The sequence below is a fragment of the Melopsittacus undulatus genome, chromosome 16 (genome assembly GCF_012275295.1).
Source record: "Melopsittacus undulatus isolate bMelUnd1 chromosome 16, bMelUnd1.mat.Z, whole genome shotgun sequence".
In the NCBI taxonomy this organism is placed as follows: domain Eukaryota; kingdom Metazoa; phylum Chordata; class Aves; order Psittaciformes; family Psittaculidae; genus Melopsittacus; species Melopsittacus undulatus.
In genome coordinates this window covers 3357747-3371330 of record NC_047542.1, presented here as the reverse complement: position 1 = coordinate 3371330, position 13584 = coordinate 3357747, and the positions used below count along the sequence as shown (strand labels likewise).

At 54.4% G+C, this 13584-nt stretch overlaps 1 protein-coding gene across 1 annotated transcript; it reads left to right on the top strand.

Moving 5' to 3' along the window:
• The first annotated feature begins 7887 nt into the window (after window positions 1-7887).
• On the top strand, window positions 7888-11793 carry BTG2 (BTG anti-proliferation factor 2). Its single transcript, XM_005142851.4, has 2 exons — window positions 7888-8087; window positions 8855-11793. The coding sequence occupies exons 1-2, from the start codon at window positions 7970-7972 to the stop codon at window positions 9193-9195; spliced, it is 459 nt and encodes a 152-aa protein (XP_005142908.1). The 5' UTR covers window positions 7888-7969; the 3' UTR covers window positions 9196-11793.
• Window positions 11794-13584: the final 1791 nt, after the last annotated feature.

Below are 13584 nucleotides of genomic sequence, written 5' to 3'. Positions count from 1 at the left end.
ATAACTAACCCAGCCTGGTCACAGCCCCCTGGTAGTGCTGGGTGGATTCCAGCTCTGAAGTCAGGTATCTCATAGACATCAGAGCAGCTTCCAGTGTCTGAAGGGGGCTACAAGGATGCTGGAGAGGGACTCTTCATCAGGGACTGGAGTGATAGGACAAGGGGTGATGGGCTCAGATTGAAACAGGGGAGGTTTAGGTTGAAGATAAGGAAGAATACATACATAGGAGGGTGCTGAGGCGCTGGCACAGGGTGCCCAGAGAAGCTGTGGCTGCCCCATCCCTGGCAGTGCTCAAGGCCAGGTTGGACACAGGGGCTTGGAGCAGCTGCTCCAGTGGAAGGGGTCCCTGCCTGTGGCAGGGGCTGGAGCTGGAGGAGCTTTAAGGTCCCTTCCAACCCAAACCATTCCATGATTCCATGACTCTTTAGCTCCGGCCTCACTGACTTTCTTGAACAACAGAACTTTCTGTGGACTTCTGCAAGAGGCAGAGACAAGGAAACCACATCAGCTTCCTCTGCTGGTGTCTGCAAGGAGGAGGCAAACACAAGCAGGTCTCTGATGCTCAGCTGGGCTTCAGTGGTACCTGCACATGGCTGTGCTGGAGGCATGTGAAGCGGAGGGCGGATGGATGCATGTGGTGCACCCTGTCCAGGTGCAGCATCCCACCAAAACCAGCCAGGGAGGGCGAGGAATCCTTGGGAACAGCCTGGAGCGGTCCTGCAGAGTCCACCTGCTACCTAGGAGCTATCTCCCCAAGCAGGGATCAGCCTCTTGGGAAAGGGAACCTCCCAGATCTAAGCCCTGCAAGGGAGTTGCCCTGCTTTATCTGGCCTGGCTTTGTGCTCTAATTGATGTTTGCAGGCTTTGCTGGGCTCTGGGAAGCGATGGCTTCTGTCCCATTTGTGGGTGTAGCCTGAGAAGAACCCCAAGGACCTTCTCCCAGTGTCCCTTCTCTCCCACAATGGGATCATGGGCACGCTGCAGATGGGAGACAAAAGTCCCCCCCCCAGATTTGCATACAAGGCATATAGAGACCACAGGGAGGGACTGGGCAGAGCTTGGGCAGTGTGGATTATACCTGACTTCATCTGTGCTGTGGAGTTGAGCTGGTGGGGAGGGAGATAAGGGGAAGCCAGATCCTTATGGCCACATCCATAGCCTGGGCTGGTAGCAAGATCCAGCTTGCTATAGACTAGAGGAGGTTGAAATCTGGATGTCCCAGATCTTCCTCTTCTCTTCTCTTCTCTTCTCTTCTCTTCTCTTCTCTTCTCTTCTCTTCTCTTCTCTTCTCTTCTCTTCTCTTCTCTTCTCTTCTCTTCTCTTCTCTTCTCTTCTCTTCTCTTCTCTTCTCTTCTCTTCTCTTCACCAGTAGCTGGGTGCATGGACTGACCTGATCTCTTGAGCCTTGTGGGAAGCACAGAACGTCCCAGCAAGGTCCCATTTGCTGGCTGACACCTATATCATGTAGAGCCTTTGAGTGATGGGCGCTGTGGTGGTACTAAAGATGCTGCAATCAAAACCACTTTAATCTGTCCCCATCTCCTGCTCTGCTCCTCAACGCGTGGGTTAATAGACTGCTCCTCAGCCTTTCCAAACCACCCTCGAGCCCAGCAGAGCCTCTCAGTGCCGACATGAGCCAGGTCAGTAAATCCAGTCACCAGCTGCTATGGCCACGCTCCTCTGGTGCTCCTGCCCATCTCCTTCACTGGTCCACGGGGTTGCCATGGAGCTGCAGCATCATTTCCCTGCACTTGTGCTCTATGGATGCTGATGTGGGCAATGTGCAGCTCCCTGCCTGAGCTGGGGTTTGGCAGAGAAGTCCCATTCTCACTCCCTAAAAAACCCTTGTCTTGTGCTTTCACCAGCCTGGGGTTGGCTGGTTTTAACTTCTCATTTCTAAGAACAGAAAACCCCTTTTCCGTAGCATGGCTGCATGTCAGTGCAGGGTGAAACCCCTAAGTATAACCCTGCAGCTCCCTTAGAGGAAAGGGCTCAGATCCACACCCAAGGAGGGACTTTTGCCTGACAAGCTTATGGGAAGGGCCCTGTGGCTTGCTTCTGCTTAGTGGCTTGGAGCAAGATGCAGCATCTCTTGGGCTCGGTTTAGGGTTAGGGTTAAGGTTAGGGTGCTGTCTCTCTGTGTCCCACCTTAGCCCAGCTCCCATGGTTGTCCATGTGGATGTTTGTGGCTCCGGTGTCCTGTGTTATTGGTGAGTTCATCACCAGAGCTGGTGGTGGCTTCATACCTGTTCCCAGCAATGGGGAGGGAAATGATGTTTTGACTGGAGCCAGTGTTTATTCTGAGCCTTTCCGTAGGGGAAAAGAGGAGAGCCCAGGGATGCAGACACACCCCAGGATGCTGCAATAGGGACAAGTACCTCTGCACACATCTGTGCCTCCCATGTGCTGTTTACCCTGGGCTGGAGGGGAAGATGTTATCAGCGAGGCTGGTGTGGGGCAGGACAAGGGGCACGTCTCACTGCTGTGCCTTGCTCCATTGCTGAGATAGAGCCAGGGCTGTGCTCCCTTTATCTCACAAACAAACCTGTTCCAGGCTTTACAGCTGACAGCTTTCTGTGGACTTGCCTGTGCAAACACCTCCATCCCTACACTACATCATCCCCTCTCAGCCTCTTGAGCTCTGTTCCACAGGAACAGGGGTAGGTGGAGGTGGTCACATCCTGCACAGAGGATGTGGAAAAAGAGCAATAACCAAATGCAAAGAACAGGAAACCATCTCTGAAATCAGCGTGAGGTCACCTACGCACCTTCCCCGAGCAGGCAGCCTCATAAGGAACTGTAAGGCTGTGTTCTGTCTCCAGCTGATAACACTGAGTGGTAACAAATGTCCTCTTACACAGGACAACATCAGCGTAGAATCCTAGAATAGTTAGGGTTGGAAAGGACCTTAAGATCATCCAGTTCCAACCCCCCTGCCATGGGCAAGGGCACCTCACACTAAACCATGGCACCCAAGGCTTCATCAACCTGGCCTTCAGTACCACCAGGGATGGAGCATTCACAGCCTCCCTGGGCAACTCATTCCAGTGCCTCCATCCCCCTAACAGTAAAGAACTTCCTCCTTATATCCAATCTAAACTTCCCCTGTTTAAGTTTTAACCCATCACCCCTTGTCCTGTCACTACAGTCCCTAATGAAGAGTCCCTCACCAGCATCCCTGTAGACCCCCTTCAGATACTGGAAGCTGCTATGAGGTCTATGAGCATGGGTTCACTGAGATGCTAGTAAGACCAAGGAGAAACCCCAGAGTGCACTGAAAGCAGCTGGAGCCACCGAGTGCTCAGCACCACTGGAAAACTGGGTCCAAAGTCCTAAGGGGTTTGAGGGAAAAGCAATTCTCTGTGTGTGACTCCCTTGAGTACAGCAACGTTTGCTTCCCAAAATACACCCGAACAGATGTGATGTTCACAGTGGGTCAGATAGGCTGTTTCCATGAGGAAACATGGCATGTGGTAAGGAAAGTGGATCAAAGGGAGGCTGTTAAAAGGCAGCTCCTAGGAACTAAGTGATCCCTCATGAAGCCCTGGGCTTGGGCTACAAAAGCCTCAATGCTGAGGGTGCTGAGGTGCTGGCACAGGGTGCCCAGAGAAGCTGTGGCTGCCCCATCCCTGGCAGTGCTCAAGGCCAGGTTGGACACAGGGGCTTGGAGCAGTTTGGTCCTTTCCATCCCAAACCATTCCATGATTCTATAATCCACACACAGATCCACCCAGAAGCAGAGGGGAGTATTTAAAGGTCCCTGATAGCCTGTCCATGAGTCTGCCTGGACATGCCCACAGTGTGTCCTGACATGTCCCATCCACAAATCCCAAAGCACTTGGAGCATGGGGAACAGACCAAACAAAGGACCAAGCTGACAAAAGACATTCAGGCACCAAAATAGGGGCTTAGCAAAGCCCAGTGTGAGGAGCTGGAAGGTGGAAGGTGCCCAGCCTGGCCCTGTGCTATAAATGTGGGCTATTCTAGCAGCAAACAGGTTAAAAAGGCTTCATTTACGTCCATATCCTCCCTTCCCCCCCTCCCCAGTTGCATTTCACACGGTTCAGTCACAGCCTTATTTCCCAACTGTGTGTTTTGAAAGGACTCTTATTAGCTCTAAGTGTAGGCTGGGCTTAGGGCTCTTGCTTTATTGTTTACCCTGCCTGCCAGGCCTGTTTCTGGGGTCAGGCCCAGGTTACCCATTACACTGGGATTAAACACCCCAGCCCAGCTTACCCCTGGGCTTTCTTGCCCTTAAATTCCCAGTGATTTGGCTTAACTGGGGTTAGTGATGAGGTGGCTGCTGGCGCTGCCCTCAGAACTGGCTGTGGAGCCAGACAGAGGGATTGGACCCAATACATCTGTTAGCTCTGCAAAGCAGAGCTGTTGCCAGATTACTTTTCCCCCTTTGTATAAAGAAAGCAAGCTCTTGGCTTCCCAAATCTCTAAATCACCTCCAAGTGGTTCTCAAAGACTGGGGTAAACTGGGAGGGAGCTGGTCAGAAGTGACAGGGAATGCAGGGCAATTCCCATCATTAGGATTTGAATGTTAATTCTCTGTAACCATCCTATTGCTCCTAATAGGGGTGTGGGTTCATACTGGGGCTGTTGGACCACCATGGTATTGGAGGAGAGCTGGGAGCTGGTTTGTGTCTCCTGCACAAAGAGGTGTCATCATGCCCTGAAATCACAGCACGTCCAAGCTCAGCGTGGGAACAGCGCCTTGTAGGTGCACATGAAACACTGGGAATTGCTGACGGTGACGGGAGCAGCTCCCTCTGTCCATGCTGAGTGTTAACCCTTGATTGAAAGCCAAATGTTCCCCTTTTACTGTCAAATTTCCAGCTCAACTGGTTTGGAAGCTCATTTGGATAAACAGGGCCAGAGTGTTTGAAAGCCTATCTGCGCTTCGGTTTCCTGCCAAACCAGTTGCAGATCCAGTCTGGCCAATTGCTAGGGAGAAGTTTATTGGGTTTTGTTCTCTCTTTTTTTTGCTTCAGTTGAAATCTAAATGCTCTCAGCCATTTCCAGCTAAACACAGGCCAGAAACTCATCCATAAACCCAGTTCTAAGTTCTCTTGTTCAAGTGAAGTCTATTTTCCAATGGTCTGTTTATTGTGGATGCCTCTGGAAGCACGTATGGAGTCTGATGCCCTGTCTTTAAGGCATCAGGCTGGAAATCCTGGGCACATAACCCGCTTAGAGCTCCTTGAGCTCCACAGGAAATCTCTTCTTGGAAGGGCTTAACAAAGACAAGCTGATTTCCCAACGCAGGGCCTGTGTCTGACCATAGGAACACACAAGACAAAGGCCATGCAGGGGCAGCCTGTGGATAGCCCATGATGAAGGAATAAATGGAAGATCTGAGTTTGGAGAATGGTGCCACCACTTGTGGAGCAGGGGGGACCAGGGGAACCTGCCTGCCAGGGCCACATCAGCACCAGCACTTAACCAACACTGTTAGCCCTAATGGCAAAGGAACCTGCCCTTGCTATTAGTGCAGGCTGGAGGACAGGAGACCTCTTGCTCCAATTACTGTCCAGTGACTCAGGGATGGATGATACCATTCAAGTACCTTTTAATGTGTTCGTTCTACTGGATGGGAAGAAAACAAGCCCTTTTCCCTGCTCTCAGCTTGCCCGGATGGGCTGTGAGCTCTGCTCAGGCCTCCTCCGCTCTACGGCACAAGAGTCAAGGGGTTATTTTTGCTTTAGCTTTTAGGGATCTGTTGGTATAAAGGGGATCTTCTTCATGGGATGGGTTGTCTTGCTTCCTAGCATGGTGCTGGTGGTGCTGCTGTGTTTGAAGCAGTGAAGCTGTGCATGGTCAGGGCTCGCATCCAGGGGCCTCTGCCTGCTGCAGCAGCATAACCCATGTCCCTGCCCTGCACTGGGTTTCACATGCCCCAGGGGCTCCTTCATGTGTGCTACTGACTTGAAAAAGGAGAAGAAGAAGGAAAAAACCCTCCTTAGACTTTAATCCTTGGGTTTATTTCAAAGCTTACAAAGGTAAAGCTGGTTTACAGCAAGAGATTTGCTCGATTCCTTGTGGATGGACGGAGCGGCAGATGGAGAGGGGAGGACTCGGGGAACCCTTGACTCTGTCTTCTTCCTTCTTCCCCTACCTCTGCTCCTGCTGCCCAAAGTGTTCTTCCTGGAGCTGCACACAACATGAAGGGGGTCAGCACAGACCCTTGCTTGGGTGCTATATGTTGTATCAGGGAACCATGGAATGGTTTGTGTTGGAAGGGACCTTAAAGCTCACCTTCCACTTTGCTCTCTTGGTTACCCATTGCTCCATCCCCATCCTCTCACGCTTCAGGTGTGGACCCCCCTGTTAAGAGTGCGTGCCCATAGGAATGCCAGAGGTGCCAATAAATCGAACCTCCAGCAAAAGGCCTCCCAAAATCCTACTGTTTGGGAGCTACAGGAATAACTGGAGCTGTGTGACCTTATGGGTACTGGGAACCACTTCTGAGGCAGGCAGGCAGTGGTGGTTCAGCAGGAGCTGTGGCAGGGCAGCATTGGCAGCATGATCCTCCTCACTGGGAATGCCGGGAGCAGCACTGTGGGAACCAGCGGTGTCTCTATGGGGCTGCTCCTGGGGCACAGGCAAACCCAGATGATCTAATTCCCTGCCTTGGTTTATTCCAGCTGCACCCACTGCTTGTGGAGATGCCAAATGAGGCCCCAGCCATAGGAGAAGGCGTTTTCATTGGGGCTCACATCAGAGCTGTGGCTTCAGCTCATGCCAAAGGAGGCATCTGAGGCTGTGAGACAATGCCTTGGAACAAGTTCGCTGCTCTGCCAAGGGAATATTCATTCTGAAATCCTGTCCTGAGTTGATACTGACTCTCTCATGGTTGATCAAAGCCAAGGCAAGAAAAGAGCTTGTCCTCCTCCTGCTGCTTTAGCTTGGGGCCAGTTTCAGCAGGAGCTGCCTTGGTGCCAGCACTGGGGCAGCTCCTGCTTTGTGGTGGCTTCTCGGTGCTGCTGGCACCACACTAAGCACCAGGGCTGTGCGCTCCTCCTCTGCCCTCTCGCTGGGCTGGATGGTGGCAACCAAGGACGCTTGGTGCTGCTCCATACATGCCTTGTCTTGTTCGCCCTGTTCCATGATCCGACACATCCCCTGTGCTGCAGCCGCCTCCCCTGGCATCCTGCTCATCCTCCCGCCTGGCTTCTGGCTGCAAGGAGGGATGGTGCCCTTGCTCCTCACCCTAAATGCTCCTCAGGAGTGAGACAGCAGCGGACACGGTTCAGTGTTCACTGCACACTGCTGGGAGCTACTGGAAACGATTCAGCCTTTCTCAGGGAATGGGGATGTGTCTTGGGGAAGGAAATCTGGTGATGGGAGCCTGGTGGGAGGGACACAGGCTCCCTGCACTGGAGACAGGAGGGTATCACTGCCGCCGGACACCCCAGTGACCGCTCTGTGCTGTTTGTTCCGAGGCAGTCCCACTGATCCAGTGATGCCACGTACATCCCAGTGCCCCAAAGGGAAAGGGCACCAGGATCAGGATCGGGCTCCCATCACCGGGGCCCCCACACCGGAGGGGGGGTCACCTCGGACACCGGGTACCCCTAGAGCCGGGTCCATGGGTGCCCCTGTACTGGGGCAGGGGGTGCAGGGAGCAGAGCCTCATCCGACCCCGGCCCCGTCCCCCCCATCCCGGGTCAGCCCCAAAACAGCTGCCGGTAACTCCCCCCCCCCCCGCCGCCGTTGCTGTTGCCATCGCGCCGTGACGTCACCGCTTCCCCCGCGCTGAGGTCAGGTTCTATTTGCATACCGCCTCCTTCAGCCAATCAGCGCCGCCACCGCCCATGACGCCATCCCGGGCCATCCCATATAGGCGCAGCGCGGAGCGGGCGCCGCAGATCGCGCAGCGGCCGTTGAGGCTCCCGGTGCTCCCATCCCGTCGCCCCGATCCCGGTCCCGCAGGAGCCACCGCCGCGGTCCGCGGCAGGACATGGTCCCCGAGATCGCCGCCGCCGTCGGCTTCGTCTCCGGTCTGCTGCGGACGCGGGGCTGCGTCAGCGAGCAGCAGCTCCAGGTCTTCAGTGGGGCGCTGCGGGAGGCGCTCGCAGGTGAGCGGCAGCGCAGGGCTCCGGGGGGGGGAGAGGGACCCGTTGGTGGCCTTTGGTTTGCTCCCGGTGTCTGGGGCCCCCCTTGGGTGCCTCTTGTGTCGGGCACCCTCTGTGCTGCCCTTGTTGCTTTCGTGCCTTTGGGTGCCCGTCTGGGCACTGGTAGGGATGCCTGTGCCTCCCTGAGCACCCACCGGTGCCTCTGGGGGGCTCTGGAAGTGAATCGATTCCCTTCCTAGGCTGGGGGCTTTGTGCAACCCATCTGCTTGAAGCTGCTCCTTCTGGGATCAGGGTACAGATGATCCCAAGCTGATCTCTTTGCCCTGTGTCGGTGGGGTTTGGCTCTCCCATCCCCATGGGGTGGTTCAAGCGTCTCCTCCCAGCCTGACCCAGCTTTACGTTATCAGCCCTAGGGAGGGGCCGTTGGTTTGCTGCTGTGCTGAGATAAGGGGTAGCAGCGTGCCCCGGAGCTTAGGGAACGACCTGGATGTTACTCCCTGGCTGCGGTGGTTTGTTGCCGGTGATAGGGTATCTGCCATGGCCACCGCGGTGTTCGGGGTGAGATGGTGTTGGGGTCCCATCCCTGTGGTTGGGGTGTCTGGGACCCGAAGAGCTGCGTTCCTGTGCCTTGGAGCAGTTGAGTGCTCGGATCTGGAGCCTCTGTCTGCTGGAGGCAGCCTAAGGAGGACAGCCTAAGCTGGGACCGCAGCGGGACACAGCCCTCCTCCGAGCTGCTGCTCACAGCTCTTCCCTTCTCGCTTCCCTTACAGAGCACTACAAACACCACTGGTTTCCTGAGAAACCCTTCAAAGGCTCTGGGTATCGCTGCATCCGCATCAACCACAAAATGGACCCCATTATCAGCAAGGCAGCTAGCCACATAGGACTCAGTGTCTCACAACTCTACCAGCTCCTGCCCAGTGAGCTCACGCTCTGGGTGGACCCCTACGAGGTCTCGTACCGCATCGGGGAGGACGGCTCCATCTGTGTCTTGTACGAAGCGACTGCAACGAAACCAGGCAGCTCCTATGGGGTGCTCACCTGCAAGAACCAGCTCATGTTGGGTCGCACCAGTCCTTCCAAGAACTACATCATGACTGTCTCCAGCTAAATACTCCTCTTGTCCATACACTGCCAAGACACAGGCTACTGTATACCTCACCTGAGGATCTATTTTTAAGATGAAGAGCTATTTATATTTTTTAAAAAAATCCAAGAAAATCCATAATTAAAATATTTGGCACCGCTTCGGGCTGGAGCGGTGTCTGTAGGTGCCTTTTCTAAAGCTGTTGCAAGCTGATGAGTTTTTATTCTGAAGCTGATATCTACCTAATTAGTGTTGGATGGTCATTTGGGGCTGGTTTGGTCACTTGGGCAGCTTGGAATGGAGGATGAGGGGGAAGAGCCAGGCTGGGAAGTGTGGCTTGGTGGTGGCTGATTCTGTGTCACCTTTTCACCGCCCCGGTACCCAACACTGGTGCTGTATTGCAATAGTGTTGGGGAAGGGATGAAGGAGTTGCTGTCTTCCCTCTGCTAACTTCACCCCTCAGCTGGTCTGATCTCTCTGGGGCCTGGATAAAGTGCTTGTGGGAAGCTCACCTCAGGGCTGGGTGATGCTGGGGACCCTGGATCCCTCTCTTCTTGCCTTTGCACATCTCTGGACCCACTTTGTGAGTATTGCAGCTCTGCTCTGCCCCACTCCCAGCACGAAATGAGGGGGACCGTGACCTGTCTCCATCCCCTCTGTCTTTCCTATCGGCTGCTGAAAGGGGCTGTGTGGGTATCTGTGTCCTGTGAAGTGGAGCAAGGCAGAGATGCTCTGGGGCTCAGGCCTCGCAGAGTTGGTCCCCAGGATGAATACTGCAGCACTGCCAGGTCCTGGTGCTCCCTGGTACCTGAGTCATTGAGCAGCTGTGAATTACAAAGCCTTTCTGCTATGTGCAGCTTAGACAGCAGCCCATGACCCACACTACTCCTGTGTGGCCTCCTGTGCTTGCTGAGTCACTTCTCCAGAAGAGCTGAAGCAACTCACCTTGTGCTGTGGAGGTTGGTGTGTGAGAACCCCCTTTTCCCTTAATCAGAAGTACTTGGGGGGGTCTCTTCCTCCTCTCTGGGGCGGTTGGATGCTTTGGTGTCCTAATGCTGCTTTTAAAGTCACAGCACTTCCTTCTCCTCCTGTTCTGGGTGATGTGGTGGCCCTGGGAGCTGTCTCTGCTGGCACCTTGGTAAGGGGCATCACTTGGTTCTGATCTCTTGGTACACAAGTTTTGCACAATGAATGCTCCTGTGCTCTGCCTATTCAGGCAAACCTCCTCTTGTAGTCCTGGGGTGCTGGTATTCAGGGAGACTCTGCCCCAGTGATGGTCAGGATTTGGCCCTTAAACCCACAATGGGATGGGAGCTGAAAGTGCTGCCCCAAGGAGGGGGAATGAGCCTTTCCCAGGGTGTTGTATATCTGTTGCCTTTTCACTTACCAGCTCCTCCAGTGATCCTGCATTGAGGAAGCAGGACCTGGCCACGGTGGCTGGAATGAGGCTTTCCCAGCCCTCTCTCTGAGCCCATGGCTTTTAACCTCTGTCTTCTCTGCCCTGGCACTGACTGCTCTAACCAGAGTCATTCTTGCCCAGCCTTGGATGAATCAAGTTCTCAGACATTTGTGCAATATATTTCCACATCTTGGGTGCTCTGGGAGAGGAAGGAAGCCTCCAACCACCACAATCATTAGCTTGGGTTTTCATAGGTAAGAATAATCCAGCACAAGTCCCCATCTCTGAGCCCTAAAGCTTCTTGTAAGCTTCAAATCCTGACTTCCAGACCTGGAAAAGCAGCCCTCTGATGTCAAACAGGGGAGTTGTTTGTCCTTGGAACGGGAATAGCAGACGGTGGCTCTGGGGTTGCATCACTTCCCTCTGCATCACTTGAATTTCCCCCGTCAGCAAAGCTGAACTGAAGCACTTGGGGCTTTTCCCTTGGTGAACTTGTGCAATAGGTGACCTCACTGAGAGGGCAGCACTTGGGAGCTTATGGAAAACCATCTCCCTTTCCAAGGCAAAGGGATCCTGGTGCTTCTGGGACCGGCTCATGTGGAAAGCCCATGGTGAGAGCTGCAGGCAGTGTTTGCTTTGCAGGACCCCTTGCTGAGATGGGGATTTTCCTCAAGGCTGGTACTTCCTTGGGTTCTTGTTTCTCATGTTCCTCCTTTTGACTCCTTTCCCTTCCTCTTCCCAGAAGAGCTCTTCAGGAGCAGCCCTCACCAAAGGAACACACCAGAATTGCCCTTAACACACCCTCACTTCCACAGCTGAGATACCCAAGGCTCCTTTTTGTCCCTGCTGGAGAGGAGTCTCATGGTAAAGGTGTTGGATTTTGGCTTCAAAACCCAAACTCGGGGTCTGCCCCATTCCTCTCTTGTAGCTGGTTAAAGCTGTGAATCGCTGTTCTCTTGCCTTCTGCCTCCAAGCCTGATGCTCCACCGTGGTGCTGAGTGTGTGTGTGTATGGAGACAATGGATTGGAGGGGTTTCTGGTGGGGTTTTGACCAGCTGGACTGTTGACCGGGACCTGCTTTTGTATTGGGTGCAAATGGGGAGTGTGTAAAGCTACCCATGGAGGGCTCCTCGCACTGTACAGTCCTCTTTTTATATCCAGAATGTACAGATCCTTTGTCAGATGCTTTTGTTACTTTAATAAATACGTAGCAGCATAAATGATCTGTGGTTTGTTGTTGGAAGCTGGGGAAGAGAGGGCGAGGGTTGGGATTGCAGCCCAGATCCCACGCTCGGGAGTGCTGTGGGCTTGGCTCCAGTGTGGGTGACTCCTACCAGCCGGTTGTGGCAAGGAGCTTTAGAAAGAAGCTGCTTTGTCAACAGGCTGATTCTCACCCTGACCCTCTGAGCCCATGGAATGAAGGCTGGGAATGGGTCTGGTGACTAACACAGGGCTGTGGGTGTCCTGCCCTGTGCTGACTGCAGGCTTCTGGCTTGGGGAGCAGGAATCTGGTGTCCTGCCAGGGCATGGAGGTTGTTATGTAGTCAACTGCCCAACCCTGGGAATGGCACCAATGCAGCAATTCATGACCTGAGCGTGGTGCAGGTCCTGGCTCAGCAGCCCTGAGGAATCCTGGGCAGAGGAAGGGGGAGGGATCATGGGGCTCAAACACTCAAGCCAATGGAGGATGCTCTGGGCCTGTCATGGCAAAGGCAGCTGGGTTGATTCACAGCAGATCCTGTTTTGGCTGCACGGAGAGGCCATAACTGCAGCCTTGCTTGCTCAGGTGGGGATGCTCAGCTTGTGCTCAACCCCTCTCTGCTCTCCTCTTCAAGCTGACCTCACCTAAAGCCCTTCTCTCAACCATCTTGTGGTGGTTTCAGCCCAAAAGTGAGGGAGTTTGGGAGTGCTTAAATCACATCACAGCCAGGTGGGTTCCTTGTGCCACTGGGGCACGGGCTTGTCCCTGCTTTGGTCATAGTGTGCCACCCCTGAGAGGCAAACAACCCATGATCTCTGCTCCTGTCTGAACTCAGCCCTTCATTAGTTCCTATGAGCACACCCCAATTGCTGCTGCCTGTGGAACAGGGATGGCAGGAGGAGCTGGTGGCCCAGGAGTCATCCCTGTTCAAAGGCTGGGTGAAGGCAGATGATGGTGGCCTTCCTCCCTCTGGCCCAGCAGGACCAGTGTACGATGCTGTGGGAGCCATCATGCTGTGCTCCCTGCCTGCCATCTGGGGCAGTATCATTGAAAAGGTGAGATAAAAATACAGCTCTTACACCATGGAGTATCCCGTGAGGAGTCAACCAGCCCCTGGCAGCCTTGTAGTAACTGACTCAGCTTCTATTCTTAGTTTGCTCGTCATTTTCCTGCTGGCAGGATCCTGGTTCCTGGTGTACAGGCTGCCTTAGTACCAGGGGGAACTTTATCTGCCCCCTCCCAGTTCTTCCCAAGCCTAAGCGTTCATCTCAGTCTTCCCTATGGCAGGTTCAAGCCATTCCCCTTGGCCTGTCCCTACATCCCTTGTCCAAAGCCCCTCTCCATCTTCCCTGTAGCCATCCCCATCCCTATCCATCCATCCCAGCCCCCTCCCCGACACTGGGACCAGCTCCATCTCTCTCCTTTACGACCTATTGGGGGATAAAAGGGGTTTGTTGGCAGCAGCAACTGGTGCGTGGGGACAACTGCTGCCATCTGCGCGCCGGGGCCGGGTTCTGTTTCTCCTTTCACGCACCACTGAACCTTGCACCTTTTGTTCCATGGGGAGCAGAGCGGCCCCAGCAGTGCCTGGGTCAGGGCAGGGCTCACCGGGGGGGCTGTGCCTCTTGTTCAGTGGGATAATAGCCGTGGTTGTTATTTAGGGGGCTGTGGTGTTGGGTAACGCGGTGCTGAGCACCCCCAGTGCAGCACGAGGTGCCCTGACACTGTGCCACGGCTGCTGGTGCTTGGTGGGGAGCATCCCACACCAAAGGGTGCTGTGGCCACGGCCCCAAGGGGTGCCATGCGCCTTGCT

What these genes read in the sequence shown, in the direction of transcription:
- BTG2 (XM_005142851.4), top strand. Translation starts at nt 7,970, where the DNA reads ATGGTCCCCGAGATCGCCGCCGCCGTCGGCTTCGTCTCCGGTCTGCTG. An exon ending in GCTGCGGGAGGCGCTCGCAG is followed by an intron (nt 8,088 to 8,854) that starts GTGAGCGGCAGC and finishes CTTCCCTTACAG; the next exon opens with AGCACTACAAACACCACTGG.